Source organism: Paroedura picta, chromosome 8, assembly GCF_049243985.1.
Source record: "Paroedura picta isolate Pp20150507F chromosome 8, Ppicta_v3.0, whole genome shotgun sequence".
NCBI classification, from domain to species: Eukaryota; Metazoa; Chordata; class Lepidosauria; order Squamata; family Gekkonidae; genus Paroedura; species Paroedura picta.
In genome coordinates, this window is record NC_135376.1 from 7,455,220 (window position 1) to 7,477,932 (window position 22,713).

The 22,713-nt window shown below is 50.5% G+C and overlaps 1 protein-coding gene and 1 long non-coding RNA gene across 3 annotated transcripts; one reads left to right on the forward strand and one right to left on the reverse strand.

Annotated features, from left to right (window-relative positions):
- The first annotated feature begins 2,212 nt into the window (after positions 1–2,212).
- Positions 2,213–3,605, forward strand: LOC143842923 (uncharacterized). Its single transcript, XR_013233391.1, has 3 exons — positions 2,213–3,084; positions 3,204–3,323; positions 3,455–3,605. It is a non-coding gene; the product is annotated as an uncharacterized LOC143842923 (long non-coding RNA).
- Positions 3,606–3,974: 369 nt separating this feature from the next.
- Positions 3,975–7,611, reverse strand: LOC143842922 (uncharacterized). Of its 2 annotated transcripts, XM_077348257.1 has the most exons (3): positions 5,086–7,611; positions 4,823–4,906; positions 3,975–4,543 (listed from the first exon to the last, which is right to left on the reverse strand). In XM_077348257.1, the coding sequence occupies exon 1, from the start codon at positions 6,258–6,260 to the stop codon at positions 5,631–5,633; it is 630 nt and encodes a 209-aa protein (XP_077204372.1). In that variant the 5' UTR covers positions 6,261–7,611; the 3' UTR covers positions 3,975–4,543; positions 4,823–4,906; positions 5,086–5,630. The 2 variants fall into 2 exon arrangements, with proteins under 2 accessions (XP_077204372.1, XP_077204371.1); XM_077348256.1 differs by having other exon boundaries at positions 4,823–7,611.
- Between the last annotated feature and the right edge of the window lie 15,102 nt (positions 7,612–22,713).

Genomic DNA, 22,713 nt, shown 5'->3' on the forward strand with positions numbered 1-22,713 from the left:
TCCAATGCGGTCTACAGTGGGTTGTTATTAACATTACTGAGATAACATACGCAGAATGTTCTGAACGCATAAAATGCCACCGTTTCTTATCTGATAAAGTGAATTTTGACTCATGAAATCTTAGGGCCATTTCGCACAGAGCTCAAAGTTGCTATTTGGTTGCCGTTTGTGAAAGCGCTACTTCAAGTAGCGAAATGTAACTAGCCGTGCCCGTAACGCACAGCTGCGGTTTTTGCGGAATTTGGCACTTTCACTTCTCGCCACTTTCGTAACCCACAGGCTTCCGGTTCTCCGTCTTATCGCTACAAAGGAGGTCCCTTTTTAGCGCTTCTGGCCTCCCGTGCCCGTCAATCAAACTGCAGGCACACCTTTGACCTCGACCCTGAAGCCGAACTTGTCGGGGTTCCCTTTTTTTTTAAAAAACCCAGGAAACCCCGTAGCAACGCGTTATCGTCCAATCATTGGCGCCCTTGGAACGTGTTTTCTATTGTTTTCTAGGAACCAGATGCATTGACATGTTTGATTGGTTAATCCCCGCCCACAGTACACGCCCACAGGTTACCTGCTTATATGCACCTGGGCAGACACGCGGTCGGCCTCACTCTTTTGTTTGCGTAGCCTACTGCCCGCAGCACAGGTCAACGTTGCAATGGAGAGGCTTATTTTTCAATTGCTGGCTTACATGCTCGCGGTGGTCCAGCGCATGAATATCGCCTTGTCGCGTCGGACGTCTGCTATCGCGGAGTACCGAGAACGGGTGGCCGGAACGCTGACCAGCAGCAGAAGACGTTCTGTAAGGGTAACCATGGCGGCCAAGAAACGCTGGCAAGCTCTGGCAGAGGTCCGGTTCCCCAGACAGTTCTGGGTGGACGAACGATCCTCTGACTGGTGGGAGAATTTTGTGTGGACTCGCTGGGATGATGACCACTGGATTGCCAACTTCAGGATGTCGAGGGGGACATTTTTTGAACTCGTGGAGGCTCTACGTGGACGCATGGAGAGGCAAGTCACTGGCATGCGGCGCCCCGTTCCAGTTGAAAAAAGGGTGGCTGCCGCATTGTGGTACTTGGCCACCCCTCAGTACTTCCGGACAGTAGCCCAGCAATTCGGACTCGGAGTCACTACGGTTGGCGATATCCTTAAGGAGTTCTGCCTCGCCATGGAGGCGGAATTGTTCAGCAAAGTCGTGTGCCTCGGAGACCGGCTTGGAGCGGTGAGTGTCATTCTATCCCCTTTGCCCTTTAAATTTTTTTTCTTGTTTGACAGGTCAGCAACGAAGACGCGATACACCCCACGCTGACATGCCATGGCTTATATTCTTTTCTTTCCCTTATTCCAGAGTATGGACGGGTTTGCCAGGCTTGGATTCCCGCATTGTTTTGCGGCCGTCGATGGAAGCCACATCCCTATCCGTGCCCCCGGGGGAAGCATAAAAGAGTACGGGAACAGGAAGGACTTTTGCTCTGTTCTCCTGCAAGGAACAGTGGACTTCTCCGGCCGGTTTATCGATGCCGAGGTGGGGTGGAGTGGCAGGAGGCATGATGCCCTTGTTTTCAGGGAATCCAACCTCAGGAAAGCCATGGACGAAGGGGTCTTTGTTCCAGGAAACCCCACCGCCACCATTGAGGGCGTGCGTGTGCCGCCGTTGGTGCTCGGGGACGGAGCCTACCCAATACGACGCTGGCTCATGACTCCCTACAAGCGGCCAAGGACAGACGTGCATAGCCACTACAACCTCACTCACTCCCGGGCAAGGAATGTAGTGGAGCGTGCCTTTGGACGTTTGAAGTCCCGGTTCCGTTGCCTGATGTCCCGACTACACGTGCATATAGACAATGTGACTCCGCTGATCATCGCGTGTGTCATTTTGCACAACATATGCGAGGACAAGGGACATAACATCCCCTTCCCTGTGGATGAACCTGATCCTGTTGTCCTTGAGGACACACAAGACATCCCTGAAGCAAGGAGAAGAAGAATCTATGCAGAGGGGTGCAAGGTTCGGGACGCCATAGCCACCCACATCTACAGAAACAGGAGGCGTGTTTAATTGTTTTTCCCACTCTCTTGTTGGTGAATAAAGTTTTGTGTTATTTGTTTAACCTTGTCTTGTGCGGTTTGTGTACTTTGCCAGCAAAAAAACGGGGATTCTCTGGTCCAAAAGCACTTTGACAGCCCTAAATGCTAACTCCCAACTGAAATTGACAAACACAATACGGAAGCGCTGAATGGGGAAAGTTCGGGGAGGCGGGTAGCCAGGAAGTATTGGCGACCCCTGTCAAACCGGAGGATCAATCCACTCATGTTCCAAGGAATAATTTTATTGGTGGGCAGCTTTGATACATTTAAAAAACGGGGTGGTCGATCGGAGCAACGCACGTTCGTTCCCTAACCGTCATTCCGAAGATGCCGAAGCCACGGAAGGGCTCCTTCTGGCAGCGCGCCGAGGCTGAGGCACTTCTGGAGCTTGTGCTACAATCAAAAAGTGTTGGCCGCCTAATGGCCAGCACCCATTGCCACACCAAGGGTGCCTACCTGGTGTTGGCTTCAAAGCTGAGGGAGAGGGGCTACGTCCGGACCTGGGAGCAGGTCCGGACAAAATTCAAGCGCCTTAAGCTGGACTTCCTAAACAGTCTGGAACAGTGGGGGGGGATCCCGCAGCCAAGTGGGAGGACGGTCTTCCACGACCAGATGGTTAAAATATGGGAGAAGGCTGGGAAGCCCCCCCTGGACATGAGGAGGCATATGGGTGAGTGCTGCCCTCGTTGTGTTTTGCCCTTAAACATGCATGGAATGACTAGCTGCCTCTTTCCCCTACTGTCCCCAATGAAATTCGAGAAAGTATTTAGATGCTGTCAACCCCCTCAGACTTAGCCAGCCAGTACTGTAGAACCACTTTGGTTATGCGCTTAGACTCTAACTGTGGTGTGTCTACCTGCTGTGTTTCATCTCTGTTTTGTGTGCTTTTAATTATGATTTGTCTTTTTCTTTGCCCAGCCACACAATCACCATCCAAGCTGGCAACAGCACCTGAGCGTGAGGAGGGGGAGGAAGAGGGACCTTCCACCTCGGGACAGGCTGCAGGTGAGAGTTTTATGCCTGTGCGGGAGACCCATGTGTGTGTACCCCCATGGAGCCATATGGGAGCCTGCTGTGATGCTCCCATTTGAAGTGTTATTAAATTCTTTGTTTGATTTCTATAGCTGAAACTGTGGAGGCAAGGCTGCGTGCCATGGAGGCCAGAGTTACTTCCCTGGAGGCTCAAGTGGCAGAGCTGAAAGGGGAGATTGAGCAGCACAGGCAACAGAGGGAGGCGGAAGAACGTAGGTTATGTTCCCCACTGCCCAACTCATCTCACACTGTGGCTAAGGCCACTTAAAAGTGTATGCATGTAAACTAAAGAAATTTGAAAATATGTGTGGTACTAATGTGTACTTTTTCTCCCTCCCCACAGTTAAGAAGAAGGAGGACGAAGAGCTCTTCCGGCGCAAAGTTAGGGGGACCGTGGGACGGCTGTGCAGGAGAGTTAGGGCGATGGAAGGGGCTGGGGAGGGGAGCGGTGGGAACTGAGTTTTGTTTCCTGTTTGTGTTTTGGGGTAGGGGTTGGGGGGGGGGGGCTCCAAGTTTCATTCCCTAATGTTTTTCCCCTGTTAAATGTATACCTTTGTTAAAAAAAATAGGTTTTCCAGGGGGGTGGGGGGTGGTGGTGCTGGTGGGGCTCCAAGTTTCATTCCCTAATGTTTTTCCCCTGTTAAAATGTTGTTTAAAATAAAATGTTATTGCAAATTTTATAACAAGACTCCAGTGTGACTTCTTAAACTCGCACATATTTAACCCCACACCACACTCCTAAAACTCCTTGAACTAACACCCCTCCAACCTCCAACCCACACAGCAGTACCACAATATACACAATCACTAGAGAGGCCGCTTTCAGCCTTGCAGATTCTACAGTAGGGTACACAGAGACAGAGTCAAAAATATAAACTTTATTCAACAAACAACAAAACACAGATAACATGAAATAGAAAAAGTGGGCAAAACTAGGAGGGGGAGTACTTGTCTGCTGGTTTAATTTTTCTCTTTCCGAGAATAGTCCTCCTTCTTGTTTGGGTGGAGGCATTCTGAGAGGGAGTTGGTGGGGTGGGTGCTGGAAGTGGTGGTGTTGGTGTGGGTGGTGGTGGGGGGGCGATTTGTGGAGGGTAGGCCCTTTCCATGACCGCTACTGCCCTCTCCATGAGTCTCCTTATCAGTCGCACCTCCTCCACGCCTTCGCGTAGGATTTGGTTTGTCTCTCTAAGGACTGCCCTCAATTTTCTCCCCTCCTGGGCAATGAGTGTGAGCATGGCTTGGTCAGCGGCCGCGGCACGCCGTGACTCCTCATAGCAGTGCTCAAGGAGCCTCTCTCCCACGCTTGTCAAGACTGAGACGCGCCTCAGCCTGCCGCGTTCCCTCGTAAGCCTCTCCTCTGCTGGGAGCGCACCTCTAGGTGGTGGGCTGCCTGGAGGCAGGGGTGGTTCCTCCTCCTCATCTGAAAGAACCTCTGTTGGCAAAAAATGAGAAACAAAACTGTTAGTAACATCAAAAAAGTCAAAACACACCATGGTGGACATGGTGTCCTTTTTTGTCCCCGTGTTTTCCTGCCAAGAATTTAAACAATCCCCGGTGAGCACATGGCCATTGTTTGTTTGCCCATGTTGTGCTTTTACTTTTGCCTACTTTCACAGCAGGACTCTCAACAATTAAAAGGGAGCACATGGTTAGTGCCTAGCGACATTGTCCTGCAGCTATGGCTCGAAAGGAACAGGTCATGCACGCTCACCATCTTGAATCTGTATCCGCCTGCGCCGGGCAGGAGGTCCAAGCACCCCAGGCTGTTCCTCCTCCTGTGTTCCGGGTATGAAATCTGCAAAAAAAGGAAAAAAAAAAGATCTAGGACCAAAGGGTGGCAAAGCCAGCTTCAAAGCCTACACCAGCAACGCAGAGGGACTCTCTTCTTTCTCTTAGCAGTGCTGCTGCCCTGCACAAACAGAAAAGCACAAAGCAGTTAAAACAGCCCCCCCCCCTATTTTTACTAATACTTACCAATGTTAGTTGATGCCCCCGAATCACTATCCACGTCAGGTGCTGCTGGAGACTCTAGGGGCCCCGTCCCTGGCAACTGTGTCTCTGTGGACAAGAGCAGAAAATAGTGAAAAATGAGCAAGCATACACCATGAACCACAAAGCAAGCTCCCAAAGTAGTGAGCCAAAGTACTGCAGAAGGCCTATGGGCGAGGCATGCAGCAAATATTTTGGGGCTGTGGGTTAAACATGACCGTTTAAAATACTAACCACATCAAGCACTCCACAGCCAACCATCTTATTAAATCTTTTAAAAATTAAAATTAAATTATAACATTAAAACCGTTTCAAATAGTAACCACAGCAAGCACTCCACAGCCTACCTTCTTTTAAAATCTTTTAAAAATTAAATTATAAAATTATAAAATTAAAACCGTTTCAAATAGTAACCACAGCAAGCACTCCACAGCCTACCATCTTATGCGTTGCAACGAACACACGAGAAAACGATGCCCAAACGTCAGAACACACATTTGCTCAAAAGGAAATATAAAATAAAAAGAAAATCACTTACCGGAGGCAAGGGGCGTTTGCTCTGGAGCCTCCTCTGGCTCCCCAGGAGCGATGGCGATCAGGTCCAGCGTTACCGATTCCGCGGCTCGTTGCTGGACGGGGGGTGGAGGGCGAAAGCTGGACGAGGTTCCCTCGCCGGGATCCTCCTCAGCGGGTGGTTCCTCGACCGGGGCAGCCGGCTTCCGAACCACCTTAAGGCTCCGGCCGACGCGCTTCGGCCTGCCGGATCCTTCCCCGTCCCCGTACAGCTGGCGCTGCTCCTCGAAGTAGGGGCAGGTAACCTTTTCGTTGCCGGAACCCTTATTATGGTTCACGGCACGCATGTACTCTGCCCTCATTGTCTTGGTCTTCGACCGGCATTCAAGGCCGGTCCTGTTGTGGCCCAGGGCGCGCATCTTAATAGCCACTTGTTCAAAAACCTCCCTATTCCTGTGGGAGGACTGGAACGCGTCCTGGATTTTCTCCTCCGAGAAAATCCCGATCAGGTCCCTGATCTCCGCGTCCCTCCAAGTAGGGCCACGGCCGGTTGCAGGGACGGACGAGGCTTGAGAAGACGATTCCATGTTGCTTTCGCTAGTAGCTGAGCAAAATGGTGGTGGGAGGTGCAGGGTGCAACGGATCATATACCTTCCCGCACACAAAGACAAAGGGACTAGCCGGCTCCTGATTGGTGGAGGGCAGCAGGGGACACGCACATTGGCCACATCAGGTCACATGTCACGTTCAAAACTCCTCGCGCGGGAACAGGATCTGCTCCTAATGGCCAGATTGGCGCCCTTGTTGTTTGACTTAACGCATGCGCGTATTCGTTTACACGCGAGAAGAGCAGTTTGAACATGCAGCGGGAGCCATTTTAGGAAAATGTCCGCCATTACACAAACGCATGCCGGTGTTCAACCGAGAGCAAGTGCGGCAGTACTCGGCAGTTCCCCAATAATATTCACCAGCCACAGCATAAATCAACCAAACATGACATGTTACTGGCGTACGTTCGTTGGCACGCTCAGAGGAATGTTTTTTAAAATGAACGGGGGACGGCGACTCCGCTTGCCGGAGGTCTAGCCGCCAATGGAAGGGGTTGTCCGCACCCAAGCACAAGCACGCACCGGGAACCACACAAAGACCCACTACACATAAGCCGCCCCTCATGATATCACCACGAATCATGTCTATTGAACCCCTGTAAGCTAAGCAGGAGACTGCGAGCGGCGACCGTTCGTTGGCACGCTCAGAGGAAAATTTTTTAAAATGAACGGGGGACGGCAACTCCGCTTGCCGGAGGTCTAGCCGCCAATGGAAGGGGTTGTCCGCACCCAAGCACAAGCACGCACCGGGAACCACACAAAGACCCACTACACATAAGCCGCCCCTCATGATATCACCACGAATCATGTCTATTGAACCCCTCTAAGCTAAGCAGGAGACTGCGAGCGGCGAACGTTCGTTGGCACGCTCAGAGGAAAATTTTTTAAAATGCTCCCTGTACGTTGACTCCGCTAGGACTGGCCGATGGTAGACGGGGTTTTAAGCTTTGGGCAAATTTTGGGAACGTGACGGTGTGTGCCACTGTGCTTGTGAAAAACTCTTGTGGTGTCCGGGCAGAATTTCCGAAAGTGATCGTGCTTGAAAGCCAGTCGCTGTCCCGTTGCCTCGTAGATCCCCGCTCGCTCGGAGAAAAAAAAAATGGCGAACAGTTCGCCGGAAGTTTGGAGGACAGGCTCGGGAGGAGGGACTTTGAAGAACCCGCAACAATGGTAACGCACAGGTCTTTAGCGCTAGTGTTGCAGATTGGTTGCAGGAGTGTATCGCTATCCGGAGGGTGAATCCAGTTTTCTGGATTCCCCTAGAAGCGCTACAACGAAGCGCTTTTGGCGGTTCGGTTTCAGGATTGTTGCAGATTGTTTACGACGTCGTGCGTTATGGCAAATTAGTAGCGTTTTCAATCAGCTACCATTGTGCTATTTTTAAGCCGTGGGAAATGCCCCTTATTCTTGTCAGAAGATGCAAGATATGCAATGAGCAGGATATAATGGGTGTCCTGCAGGGGGTGCTGGAGAAGGTGTATGTTTTGCATAGTTAGGACAGGAACTTCCTGATGCTTTTCAGATGATCTCTTCCAGTGTCCGGATTGGCTCGATTTCCTGCTTTTTGAGCATGTTTCTTCTCTGCTTGCCTTCTGAACTGCAGTTGAGCAACCAAATAACTGCAGCTAGCTAAATATATATATATATATATATATATATATATATATATATATATATATATATATATATATATATATATATATATATATATATCTTTCTCTCTGTCCCTCTCTGTCCCTCTGTCTCTGTGTCTGTCTGTCTGTCTGTCTGTCTGTCTGTCTGTCTCTCTCTCTCTCTCTCTCTCTCTCTCTCTCTCTCTCTCTCTCTATCTATCTATCTATCTATCTATCTATCTATCTATCTATCTATCTATCTATCTATCTATCTATCTATCTATCTATCTATCTCTTCCTCTCTGTCTCTCTCTTTCTTTCTGTCTCTGTCTCACCCTAGAAGCAGGTATCTCATGTCTGTCTGTCTGTCTCTTTCCCTCTCTGTCTCTGTCTCTTTCTGTCTCTCTCTCTCTCCCCCCCCCCCCATAGCTGTTTCTCTTCATAAATAAAACTATTGTATTCTTTAAGCAAGCTAATGTTCTGCTTTCTCTGCATATTCCAACTCTGCCAACAATACTCTGGGAAATTTTTGCTAATCTTTAAGGTGCCACTGGACTCACCCTAGTTTATACCCTCATGAGCCTTTCCCCAAATGATTCCAAACAAACTGTGTTGTTTCTCACATATAATCATATATCTCTACACTAGGAATGTACAGCAGTGCTACATAACTGTAGCTTGTCCTTCCAAAGAACCCAAGGAATTATGATTTGGCTAGAAGGCTGCTAGAGATCCCTAGCTTCCCACCGTTGAACTACATTTCCCAGGACTCCCTGGGGAAAAGGAATTATTATTAAACCAGTTTGAGTGGCAGAGATAACCCGATTGTTTTCGGCAAGGGCAGCACTTCTGTCAAGGGAATATCCGAAATGAGAAGAGAGCAATGCAATTGTCTCATTTCGTGTAGTTGTGTTAAGTGACATGTGTGCCCACTGCGGATGAATTGGGAAATAATTCATTGCAAGCAACACAACTCCGACTACACATGCACACACAGACCATGTGCACAGACCATACCCAGCAAATTTTGAGGGCTGTAGCTAGAGCTTTAGGATCTGGGAAGCACTGGCAGAGTTTGAATATGCAGAGAGAACAGAGCACCTGTGCGCTTAAAAGAATAAAAGAGTTTTCTTCTAAAGGGAACAGGTTTGTGCAGAGAGAGAGGCGAAGTCTGACTATTTTCTTGTTCATCCAGTCATTAAGTCATTCTAATTCTGACCAGACTGCTTTAGCTGTCTACATTTGCATGACTCTTAAAACCAGCGTTATGTCATGGTAATGAGCATCAGACTCTGAGCTGGAGAACCGAGTTTGATTCCCCACTCCTCCTCCACATGAAGCCAGCTGGGTGACCTTGGGGCAGTCACAGTTCTCTCAGAGCTCTCTCAGTCTCACCTACCCCACGGGGTGTCTGTTGTGGGGAGAGGAATGGAAGGCGATTGGAAGCCATCATGGGATTCCTTCAGGTAGTAAATAAGGTAAAGGTAAAGGTAAAGGTAAAGGTATCCCCTGTGCAAGCACCTGGTCATGTCTGACCCTTGGGGTGACGCCCTCCAGCGTTTTCATGGCAGACTCAATACGGGGTGGTTTGCCAGTGCCTTCCCCAGTCATTACCGTTTACCCCCCAGCAAGCTGGGTACTCATTTTACTGACCCCGGAAGGATGGAAGGCTGAGTCAACCTTGAGCTGGCTGCTGGGATCGAACTCCCAGCCTCATGGGCAGAGCTGTCAGACTGCATGTCGGCTGCCTTACCACTCTGTGCCACAAGAGGCTCTAGCAAGATACCACTAGCTCTTCTTCTTCTTAGAATCACGGAAGGGATCTCCAGGGTCATCCAGTCCAACCCCCTGCACAACGACCTGCCCACCCAGAGTGACCCCGTTTCCATGCCCAGATGGTGCCCCCCCTGCAAAAAAACAAACAAACCCAGAATCCCTGGCCAGTCTGCCCTGGAGGAAATTTGCCTCCCAAAGGGCCACAAGCACCAAGCACAGACCCAACCCTTCCTGCCCACCCACTCTTAATCTGCCTAAGTTCACAGAACCGTTGTCTTCTTCTCTCGGGCACTCGATGATTCAGACCACCCAGGGACGGCAGATCTGTTTCAGAGGCCGAGGATTACCACGGAGCCGGAATAAAGCCCCCGACAACTCCGGCATGAAAAATGAGCAAGAGTTGCCCGATTGCGGGTCGGAGAAAGAGGCTTGGCTGTTCCATTCATGCTGCATCTGCCCCCCTTCCCACCTGTTCCTTTCCTTCTTTTCCGGCTCCATCATTCCTCCCACCTGCCCATAACAGGATTCCTCCACAGTGAGGGAGGCCGATGAATGGAAGGACTGCAGAAGGGGCAGGGGAGAGAGCACGGAATAGCCCTCCTGCGGTGAGCTACTGCCAGCTTTGCCCTCAGCGTATGGAGCATGCCCAGGGCTGGCTTTTCCAGTGCCCCCTGCCAGAGAGCCTTCTTAGTGTGCCGTCGGGAGCTGCTTTCTTCCCTGCTCCGCAGAAAGCCCAGCTTGTCGCTTGCTGGATGCCGTCTCCCTAGCGGAGATGTTTTTGACTAAATTAGAGACGTGGCTTGCCAAAATATTTGACAACATTGAGCATGACTTGGCCATGTGCCAGCCTCTTTCTTTTTTTGGGGGGGGGGGGAGGGAGAGGCAATGAAATACTCTGCCAGGACAAGACGTCAGCCTCCATCAGCCAGCGGCTGTAATGGTCTTGGCGACGGGGGGAGAAGGAGAGAGCCTGGGCGGCAAAGGAGGGACGGAATGGCTAGGTGGACGGGTCAAGTCAGTGGGTGGAAATGTAGCATCTCCTCATTGAATGATTCGCAGGCCACATTGATGCGTCATTTCTGCATTGAAGGCCAAGGGGACAGCGCATGGCTGCCAACCTCCCTGTGGTAGCTGGAGTTCTCCTGCTCTCCCAGCCAGTCTCCAGGTGGCAGAGATCAGTTCAGCTGGGGAAAATGGCTTCCTTGGAAGGTAGATTCTATGGCATTTGACACCACTGAAGTCCTTCCCTCCCCCTTGGTGCCGTGGTTAAAGAGCAGTGGGCTCTAATCTGGAGAACTGGGTGGGATTCCCCACTCCTCCCCCACATACAGCCAACTGGAGATCCTTGGGTCAGTCCCAATTCTCCCAGAGCTCTCTCAGCCCCACCTACCTCACAAGGTGCTTGTTGTGGAGAGAGAAGGGGCAGACAATTGTAAAGCGCTTTGAGATTCCCTCCAGTTCCACTGCTACAGATCTACGCAGTGACCCAATTGATACCGCCCATGGGACGTCGACCCCGAGTGACATAGACCAATCAAGGCCTCTAGAATGTGCGGGCTGGACTGGATGACCTTTTGTGGTGTCCTCCAGCTCTGTGTGATTCTGATTCATACCAGCATTGCCAAAGCACAATGAAGCAGATGCCTTCAGTTCAGCATAGTGCAGGGAGTTGAACAAGAAGACCATGGAGGTCCCTTCCAACTCTATGATTCTGTGATTCTATGATTTTGCATTGATTGCATTTCTAAATCCGGGTTATAATTGTTAGGGGTCCACTGAGGAGGATGCATTCAAGAAAGCAATGCAGAATTTACCAGTTCCTCGTTTGGATTTTGGAATTTCCAGTGGCATTCCTACAGCTTCTTAATATCTTTGCAGTATTTCTGCGGATCGCTTGTGCTTTCAAAGCACTGGATCAAAGTTTTCCTTTGCGTTGTTCCAATTCTTGCTGTGTTGTGTTTACACAGTGGATTTTGTTCTTTCGTATAACTGTCATACACTGTGTATCCCAATTTGCATTTTGGGGACTTCCACCTGGAGGTTTGCAATTTCTTTTCCTTTCCCACGCGCTCCTGGGGAGAAAAATTGCTGGCCAACAATCAAAAACTGCAGAGGCTCCCAGATGAGAATCCCAAACTGAAAAACCTGACCATGCTGCCAGGGATAGAGGCTTGATTTATTTGTTTGTCTGCTTATTTATATTTCTAAATTCAAATTCTGCGCTTCCCACCGCCCAAGAGGCCCCCCAAGCGACACTCGACACAAGAAAACCACAGGAAAACTTGCAATAACATAACAGTTTTAAAACCCAAGGACCCGATTGTGATGGGGGCGGGACGCTCATTCCACAAAACATACCGCCTACTCACAAAACATCAGCCGTAAGACGGGCAGCAAAGTCCTGACGGCGAAGACTCACCAATTTCTGTTTCCCAAGGCCAATGAAGAGCACTTTCCTTAAAAGCCAAGTGGAAACAAACAGCTGGCTTCTCAAGCAATAGGCCAGCAGCTTTCCACTGCTAACAAGTGGTCCCAGCTCCTCTGAACACAACAGCATCGTTAAAGGGGCATCCAATTCATGGAGGTAAGGTTCAGTAGTCACTACTAGCCAGGGGGATTGAGAAGAACCTCCATGTTCAGAGGCAGCCGACCTCTGATTCCCAGTGGCAGGAAGCAACATTAGGGGAAGGTCTCTGTGCCCTGTCATTGGCCCTCCAGAGGAACTGGGGGTGGAATTCACTGCTGCAGGCTACAAGCATCGAAGTTAGAGAAACATCTGGAGCAGAGGTCCATCTGTGGCTGTGAGCCATAAGGTGTAGAGGGAGCACTCTGTATGGGGCAGTGATGCTGTGTATTCTTGGTGCTTGGGGGGCCACAGTGAGCTTCTGGAGTTCTGGCCCTGCTGGTGGACCTCCTGAAGGCCCCTGGGTTTTGGCCACTTTGTGAGACAGAGTGTTGGACTGGATGAGTCACTGGCCTGATCCAACATGGCTTCTCTTACGTTCTTATGGCCCTGTTGGTGGACCCCCTGAAGGCCCCTGGGTTTTGGCCACTGTGTCACACAGAGTGTTGGCCTGGAAGAGTCATGCACTTGATCCAACATGGCTTTTCTTATGTTCTTATGGTCCTGTTGGTGGACCTCCTGAGGGCCCCTGGGTTTGGGCCACTGTGTCACACAGAGTGTTGGCCTGGAAGGGTCATGGACTTGACCCAACATGGCTTCTCTTATGTTCTTCACTAGTTGGCCAATGTGTAAGACAGGATGAGTTCTTCTTGTGTTCTTATGAGCGGAAGGCCTCAGCCTCGGTGCCCTTTTGTTGGTCCTGCTGCGACCTGAGCTCGAGGTCCAAGGCAGGGCTGTAATCCTGCAGTTGCTATTGGCCAACACGCGGCTGGATCCCGACTGCGAGATCCAATCAGATCTTAGTGAAACGGACCAATAACGTGCAATGGTGGGAACCTTCGATTCTTTTTGCTTGTATATATGTTGCGTTTTCGGGGGGAGGGGGGCGTTCTCAGTTCAGTTTTGGTTCACTTCTTTAGAGTCAGTACAGAGCTGAAATGTACTCCCAGGGTCCTGGTCTCCGAACCCATGGATTCTAGACGGCCGTCCAGAGGAACTGGTTGGCCACCACGTGAGACAGGAGGCTGGACTTGATGAACCGCTGGTCTGATCCAGCAGGGCTCTCCCTATGTTCTTATGAGGAGAAGGCCTCAGCCTCCGTGCCCTGTGATTGGCTGTCCAGGGGAACTGGTTGGCCACTGTGTGAGGCAGGAGGCTGCATTAGAGGTTCTCTCTGCCAACCCTGTTTGCTGCAACAAAAGAGGCTCAAAGCAGCTCACAATCGCCTACCCTTCCCCTCCCCACCACAGACCCCCTGTGAGGTAAGTGGGGCTAAGAGAGCTCAGAGAGAACTGCGACTGGCCCAAGGCCACCTAGCTGGCTGCACATGGAGAAACGGGGAATTCCAACCCAGGTCTCCCAAACAGAGGCAACTGCTTTGAACCACGACACCACGCTGGCTCGCACCAAGCTCCTGAACCACCTTCAAAGGCCACCCCGCAGGGAGCGCATGCCAGCCATCAAGGCACGAGGAGCCCAAAGCAAGGACAAGGGAGGCCGAGGCTCTTTCGAAGAGCGGCAGACGCTCGCCGGCTCGTCCAATCAGGTAAAACCAATTTAAGCGAGAATTCACACGCAGCCCCCGAAATATGTTTCATCCTTTTGCATTTCACAGTCTAAACCACATCCTTGGCTGGAGAAAGTGAAACCATCCATCTGATTTTGGGAAACATCTGTTCCATGGATGGAACGCTTCTAAACGGGATTGTTATTCGGGAGATATCCAAGTCCCTTCTCCCGCTTTTGGAGGGGCATAGAAGGGGCTCTGAGCTTTCCCTCCTCCGACAGATTCTCCGATGTTGGATAGGAGTATGAAGAACTTTGCCTGGGAGGGGGCGGGATCTTTTGTCGGGTGCCAGAAGAGAGATTCTAGCTGGCTGACCACGGTAGGAAACCAGATCCGAAATTAGATGGACTCACAGCCGATCGAGGAGGGCTCTTCTTCGTAAGGAGCTCGCATGTGCCTTATTAAAGTGCAGGAAGGATGAAATGCGGCTATAAATCAAGCGTCTTGCGTGGCCATCAATCTGTTCAGAAACCTGAAACAAGCACATTCCAGAGGGCCTTTCTGCCTTGCAGACCCGCCTGCCAAGATTCAGAAGAGGAGCCGGGAAGCCTTTAAAGTGGTCTGTTTGCATTCGCCTTTCGTCTGTTTCTCTTCGGAGCGGAAAGTTCTGCCTGGCCGATTGAGCCAAAGAAATGAGAGTTTTCGGGGGACCAGAAAAAGACAAGATGGGTCCCTAAGTGACTGCAGTGTCTGCCGAAGCCATTGAGGGGTCAGTGAGGGATTCCGCCCGAGGCCACGGTGCACAGATGCCATCCTTTGCCGCTGCCGTCACTTGCCGCTGGTCTGATCCAGCAGGGCTCTTCTGGTGTCCTCCCCTTGGTCTCTCTGCCCTGTTGCTGGCTCTCAGAGGAACTGGTTGGCCACTGTGTGAGACAGGAGGCTGGATCAGAGGGACCCCCTGGTCTGATCCAGCAGGGCTCTTATGAAGTTCTCATGAAGGCCTCGGCCTCTCTGCCCTGTTGCTGGCCCTCCAGAGGAACTGGTTGGCCACTGTGTGAGACAGGAGGCTGGACCAGAGGGACCCCCTGGTCTGATCCAGCAGGGCTCTTCTGATGTTCTTAGGAAGGCCTTGGCCTTTCTGCCCTATTGTTGATTGCTCACTGTTTGGCCACTGTGTGAGACGAAGCTGGACAAGGTGGACCACTGGTCTGATCCAGCAGGGCTCTTCTTGTGTTCTTATGAAGGCCTCGGCCTCTCTGCCCTATTGTTGGCCCTCCAGAGGAACTGGTTGGCCACTGTGTAAGACAGGATGCTGGACTAGAGGGACCCCTGGTCTGATCCAGCAAGGCTCCTCTTATCTTTTTATGAAGGCCTTTCTGCTCTGTTGTTTGCCCTCCAGAGGAACTGGTTGGCCTCACTGGAGGTCTCCAAGCAGCAGCTGGACACTTATCATGGATGCTTTAGGCTGATCCTGCACTGATCAAGGGGTTGAACTAGATGTCCTCTATGGATCCTTCGAACTCTGTTATTCCATGATTGTATACCCAGTGGCAGCGGCCTCTGCCATGTTGTAGAGCTGACCATGGTAGCCACTGCTCAGAGTGCTGGAGAAAGTTTCTCAGCCCCTCTGCAATAGACGGATCGGCCGCTTTCTTGATGTAATAACTGTAATTATCATCTCTATGCATTGTTTATGGTTATAGATTCCCCGCGATCGATTGTTACAGCCTGGAGCTAAAGCCATAAACTTGTTGCCGTTTCTAATTTAAATGTAAACTGGCATTTGTTACTTAGAATTTAGATTTCGGTTTTTGATGAATCGCTGTTCGGGGAGGGAGGAATTTTCCATTTCGAGATCGCTTACAGCTTTTGAAGTGCATGCGTGGGAGGGGAGAGAATTTTATTTGAATTTCTGCGAAGAGACTTGAATTCCGTCCAAGAAAACAGCTCGCTCTCGAAACTCGGATTAAATTTCCTCTCGACATAAGACAGTCCCAGGAAATGCAGCTGCCCAGTTGTTGGAGCCGCTGTCGTCTCTGAAAGGGCCGATATTATTTTCCTAGCATTAAATAATCCTAATTCTAAGAATTAGTCAGGCATATTAGAGTCAGTGATGTTCCTACACTGGCTCTTCCACTGATAGGAGCTCTCTGTTTAGGGGCAGTTCCTCAACCCTCTCATCCACAAAATAGAATCATAGAATCATAGAATCATAGAGTTGGAAGGGGCCATACAGGCCACCTAGTCCAACCCCCTGCTCTACGCAGGATCATAGAATCATAGAATCATAGAGTTGGAAGGGGCCATAGAGGCCATCTAGCCCAACCCCCTGGTCTACGCAGGATCAGCCCAAAGCATCCTAAAGCATCCAAGAAAAGTGTGTATCCAACCTTTGCTTGAAGACTGCCAGTGAGGGGGAGCTCACCACCTCCTTAGGCAGCCTATTCCACTGCTGAACTAGGGCAATGGTTAAAAAATGGTTAAAAATAGGGCAATGGTTTCCCAAACCTTTCAATATACTAACCCACTAGTCCCAATGTATTGGATATGGGAGCCTATGCAGAGGTGGCCCAAGGTTTCTTGGTGTGCTGAGCAAACAATGACCTTGGCCACCCATCAAGGTCAGCGCTCCCTTGTCTACAATGTCTACCCAGGTGGTTCGGAGAAACCTACCAACATCTCACCAGCACCTCAGCCGTCCCCATGATGAATCCCAAGCAAGAGATTCTGTTCTGGCATACACAACCTTGGCATACCCGAAATCCACCAAGTAAGTACCACAAACAGCATGAAGCTGTGAACACAGACGGCGTTAACTAAAGGCTAAACCTCACGATCGGATCTGTGACAGCGTTCAGCGGAGACTCTTGCTTAGAACTGTTCAGCAGCAAAACGCGTACGCGCTGAAATCTCCCCCCTCCAACACAACGTCAGGACTTTCACAGTGGGCTGCGTGGACAACAGCCCTGCAAAATGTTCCGTTTTGGCTTTTCGCTTGTCCTGAAGCAGGCCTGGGAGGCTGGGTGGGAAGGAAACCAAATGCTTCTGTGCTTTGCTGAGGCTCGATTCTCGTTCAGCTCCTCGCCGTGAAGTCACAGACTCCGGCCTCCGTCTGGGGCCTGAGCAGCTGCCGTGAGGCTTTGAAGCGAAACCCGAGCGGCAGAGTGTCAGTAGAGGTGAGGCTTCCCGCCAGCTCGGCCGCCTGCCTCCGAAAGCCGCCCGGCTCTTGTTATGGCCCTGCCTCGACACCCGCAGTGCAAATGCGGGCCTGCGATTAGCCATGCCTGCCGTCGCCCTCTTGGGTGTCTCCGTCCTCTCCTGGCAGCCTTTGGAGATGGCAAGGAAAGAGGACCAGATGTTCACGGGGAAAGAGGGATGCAGCTCTGCTCTGAGGTTCAAGAGAGGGAAATGGACACCTTCGGTTGATACTTCGGGGTTTTACCGTCCAGCCGCATACCAGGCAGTGATAGATGGGCTGGTGTTTGTTTATCGTGGAATGTATATCCCTCACCTCCCGCAAGCTCAGGGAGGATTACGAAAGCAATTGCAAACAGACCATGAAGTTAAAAAAGAGACTTGCTGGAATAGATCAAGGACCTACTCATTCATTGCTTCACTCACCGGGCATGATTGTTGCCAATTTCCAGGTGCGCCCAAAAGATGTCCTAGGATGACAATGGATCTCCGGGCTTCAGATATTAGTTCTCTGGGAGGAAATGGACTCTGTGGCATCAGATCCTGAACGATGGCCCCCACCACTCAGCTGTTTGGAACCCCTGCTTTCTGCTCCCCACAGTAAGCAGAAAGAAGGGTTTCAATGGCTCCAAGTCATTGAAACCGAACAGCTGTGAGGCGGTTGGAAAACCCCTGCTTTCTTTGGTGAGATGGCGGGGTATAAATCCAGCCATAAATAAATAAATAAATAAAGCTTACAACTTGACTGAATCTTGGTTGGTCTTCAAGATGACCCTGGACTCAACATATGTCCTGCTACTTCAGACTAACATGGCCGCCTACTCGAATCAGTTTCAAGAAACGTCTCTTCTTTGCTATACAAGTTGAGCCAAAAATGGGGGTGTTCAGGCCAGGTCCCCCTGCCCCGTGTCCTTTGTGGCTTTAGCTGGACAAAGGGTCTAGAAGCCCTTCATGTCTTTTTTTTCTGGCTACATCAGTGTGTTGCACCCAGATAGTCCAGATGCACCCATAAGCAATTGATCTCCTTCCCCCCTATCCCCTTTCCTCTATCCCCCCCCCTCCATCTCCGATAGGCATCAGGACTTTCCCAAGAAGGGTCATGGGGCTGCCCTGCTCCAAAACCTAAACAGTCTTTCCTTAATATAAACCACCGGCATCCTCTCCACAGCCCTTCAACAGACCACGAGAACAAAAAGGCAGGGTGGGGGGAGAGTGGAAATGTGGTGCCAAATACCACAACAAGAGTGAGCCCTGACCCAAATAGCCCAAGGCTAACCCACTGTTGTGTATGTGGACATTCTGCTCAGAACAGCAGCATGCAAATGAAGGAGCCAAACCCAGCCAATGAGAAACCTGTCTCAGGACTTGTTTAGGGGCCAATCAGGTAGCTCTGCTAAGGGCCACTCAGGATCCTCGGTGGGCCAGCCCAAGTGTATATAAGTTCCATGATTTCTTGTGTTTACTGTTCAGTATTGCTTGCTAGAGTTTGGGTTCTATCAATGATTCAGGGCCTATGTGGAAAGGCTGAGGGACTTGGGAAAGTTCAGCCTGGAGAAGAGGAGGTGGAGAGGGGACAGGATTGCTACCTTCAAATATCTGAAAGGTGGTCAGAGGAGGGCAGGGAGCAGTTCCTGTTGGCAGAAGAGGAGAGGACCCGCAGTAATGAGCTTAAACCATGTGTAGAAAACAACCCGTTAGATATTTGGGTGGTGGGGTGGTGGTCACAATCAAGTAGTTGGTTAGCTCCCCCTTACTGGTGGTCTTCAAGCAGCGGCTGGACAGTTCCTTATCCTGGATGCTTTAGTTTGGCTCTGCATTGAGCAGGGGGCTGGACTAGATGGCCTGGATGGCCCCTTCCCACTCTTGAATTCTATGAGTCTGGTTCAGCAGTGGAATGGGCTGCCTAAGGAGGTGGGGAGCTCCCTCTCACTGGTGGTCTTCAAGCAGCAGCTGGACAGACCCTTCTCCTGGATGCTTGAGGCTGATCCTGCAGTGAGCCGGAGGTTGGACTAGATGGCCTGCCTGGCCCCTTCCAACTGCATGATTCTATGATTCTATAAAGAGCTGATTGTTTCGAAGAATCCTGCATCTGTGTCTGCTGAACAAACACCCTCTCGTCAGATATGGAGAACTAAGCAGGGTCGACCCTGGCTGGTATTTTAAGGGGAGAACGTCAAGAGTTGCGATGCGGAGGCAGTCTAGGGAAAACCACCTCTGGCCATCTCTCGCCTTGAAAACCCTCCAGGGGCCTCCGTAAATCAGCGGCAAGTTGACTTTGCTTTCTGCCGCTGAGCAAGAGCGCGGCCACATCCCCTAAAACAAGGGTAGTCAACCTGGGGTCCTCCAGATGTCCATGGACTACAATTCCCATGAGCCCCTGCCAGCATTTGCTGGCAGGGGCTCATGGGAATTGTAGTCCATGAACATCTGGAGGACCACAGGTTGACTACCCCTGCCCTAAAACACACACGCGTATGCAGATTAATAAGCATATTAGTGCGGGAACGTCACACTTCTGTCTCGCTTGTAGAGTCGCTGCCTCGGGACACAACTGCAAAGAAAGGGGGAGAGACAAAGACTCTTGGAGGATAATTCCCAGATTGGCGCTCCAAAACTAGGGCACTGAAACAACGGCAACAAAAGCCACGGGGGCAGGCGTGATCTTCTCACAAAGCGTGAGTCTCTGGAACGGGGCCGTTGGTAATGACTGGATCAGCGGAGTCATAAAAGCGAGGAAAGCGCACAAATAATTGCACCAGGCCTGGGAGGGATAAAAAGACTCCGGTTATCTCTCAGTAAGGAGCCAGAAGAGTTGTGGGATCCGGGGGAATTGTCAGCATTTGATGTGTGCTAGGTCCCCTCCTCCCTTGACTCCTGACCTCGATAGAATAGGCCAGCCCGATCCCTTCAGATCTCAGAAGCTAAGCATGGCTGTAGGTGTGAAAGTAGCTCGTTTACTGCCTCTGGGATTCCGATCCTTGGGATGTTTGGTGTCGTGGTTAAGAGTGACGGCTTGTAATCTGGCAAGCCGGGTTTGATTCCCTGCTTCTCCAGATGCAGCAAGCTGGGTGACCTTGGGCTTATCACGGCAATGATAGAGTTGTTCTGGCCAAGCAGGAATATCAGGGCTCTCTCGGACTCCTTTCTCTCACTGGGTGTCTGTTGTGGGGAGAGGAAAGAGAAGGAGATTGTAAGCCGCTTTGAGACTCCTTCGGGTAGAAAAAAGCAGCATATAGGAACCAACTCTTCTTCTTCTTCTTCTTCAGTAATATCAGGCCTCTCTCAGCCCCACCTCCCTCACAGGGTGTCTGTTGTGAGGAGAGGAAAGGGAAGGCAAATGTCAGCTGCTTTGAGACTCCTTTGGGTAGAAAAAAGCGGCATATAAGAACCAACTCTTCTTCTTCTTCAGTAATATCAGGGCTTTCTCAGCCTCACCCACCTCACAGGGTACCTGTTGCACAGAGAGGAAAGAGAAGGCAAATGGAAGCCGCTTTGAGACTTCTTCGTGTAGAGAAAAAGTGGCATATAAGAACCAACTCTTCTTCTAAATATACATCTCCTCTGACGCCTCCTGCAGGACAACCATTATATTCTGCTCAGTTATGCACACTGCAGGTCTTGCACATTCCCAGTGTAGCATTCTGCCCTAACTATAGCCTTTGAACACTCTTGAAGAGTAATATGGTTCTCTCCTCTTTATCCACATAACAACCCTACAAGGAAGGTTAGGTTGGCACTCACTGACCTAAGATCACCCACTGAGCTTCCCAGAATCATAGAACGGAATCTGGGGGGCTTTTCGCACGCCTTCAAAATCGCACAATGGTTGCCAATTGAAAACGCTACTGATTTGCCATTATGCACAACGTCATTGACAATCTGCCACACACCTGAAACCGATCCGCAAAAAGCGCTTCCTTGTAGCGCTTTCAGGGAAATCCCCAAAAGTGGATTCACCCTCCGGAAAGCGCTACACTCCTGCAACCAATCTGCAACACTAGCGGGAAAGTTCTGTGCGTTACCATTGTTGTGGTTTCTACAAAGTCCCTCCCCCTGGCTCTCTCCTCTGATCTTCCGGCGAAGCGATCGCCATTTTTTTTTCTCCGAGCGAGCGAAGTTCAACCCACCAGCAAGCCTGTTTAGAGGCTTCCCCGGCTTCAGTCCCTCCCCAGAGCTGTTTAGTCACTAAGCACAAACAACAGAGAAGCCCGTTTGCTGATGTATTTTCCCTTTATTTTTTACACTGTTTTTGGCCGAAAATCGGGCCCGTGAGGGGGGGGATTTTTTTTTTCACTTGGGGGGAGCGTGGCAACGATGAAACGACAGCTCAAACACACCTGCCAGCTGATGGGTCTCTCCGTTGCAACGAATCAACACATATTTGTTGCAATGGGTGTTTTTTTTTTTTTTTAAACCTTTCTTAAAGGGAAAGGGGCTGTTTGGCAGCATGCTAACGGCTGCCCATTGGCTGCTTGACGGCCAGGGGCGGGACGAGCTCGGCAATAGCGCTTCCTTTCTACCGATTTTTGCTGAGACCGGAAGCTTGTGGGAAACAATAGAAACGCAACTGGATTCCACTACAAAGTCAGGTATGCATAATGATGAATTGCACTATTTTAAATGGCGATTTTTCGTTCAGCAAACAATTTGCTACAAGGATCCCGGTGTGGAAAGCCCCATAGAGTTGGAGGGGGCCAGAGAGTCCATCTAATCCAGTCTCCTGCTCAATTCAGGATCAGCCTAAAGAATCCCAAGGAACTTTAGGTGACCGTTCGGAGATCACCCACTGAGTTTCACAGCTAGGCAGGGGTTTGATCTCCTGCTCTGGCTCCTACTGTACAGTCAATTCGGGAGGGGGGGAAGGGATTGGCTGCCTGTCGAGACCAAACATGGAAAAGGTACGTTCATCAGCCTCTCCTCCGCGATGAAGCCAGCTGGATGGCTGCAAGCCAGTCTTTCTCAGCCTATTTAGGTGTGAACTGCAAATGAGATGTGAATTCTACGGTGCCTCCTGCAAGAAGTGGGGGAGCCCAAAATGTATTCCCTTTACCTTAACAGGGGCTGTCCATCTCTTCAGGGCCCACATCGGAGGCTATGTGAGGCTGTCTCTGGATATAAAAGAAATTGCTTCAGTACAAGTTGCTGCTACTAGAAGCAATTCTTCCTCTGTCTTTCCATCTCTCCTAATGTTGGGTTTTGGGGGGGTTTTTTTAGGTACACAGCGCCTAGGCACACCACAGGTACAGAAGATGCCGATCGCAATTTGCATCTACGTTGCGCTTTTAATATACTTTCCCAGCAGATGGAATAACTTAGTTAACAGACTATTTAAATTCCTAGGGGGGCACCTGTAACTATTAGAAATTGATTTTATGAGCCTGTTATACAAACATTACTCTTCGATGTCTGAAGCCCATTGAAATTCTTCCTGTTCTCTCGCAAACAGATGGCGCTTGGAATATTTTTCCCCCCTTCCCTTCCCCTGAACCGGCTTGTGTTCATAAATAATAACCCCCAATCCCTCTCGCAAGACCGAAACAATTCTAATTAGAAGAGCACGAATCGGCCATGTTTGCTCCTCGCGCCTCCCTCTATTAAAAGAAAAACGCGGGAGGGCTGGGGGGGGAGGTCCGAGATCAGGTTGGGAGTCTCTCTTTCTGCTCCGCTTTTTGGCAAGGCCATCTTTGCCGAAGCGTTTGTGAAATTTTCAATATGTTTGTCATAATCGGAACAAGAGTGGGAGGGGGGGAGGAGGGAGGGAAGGGAGCCATTGGTGAG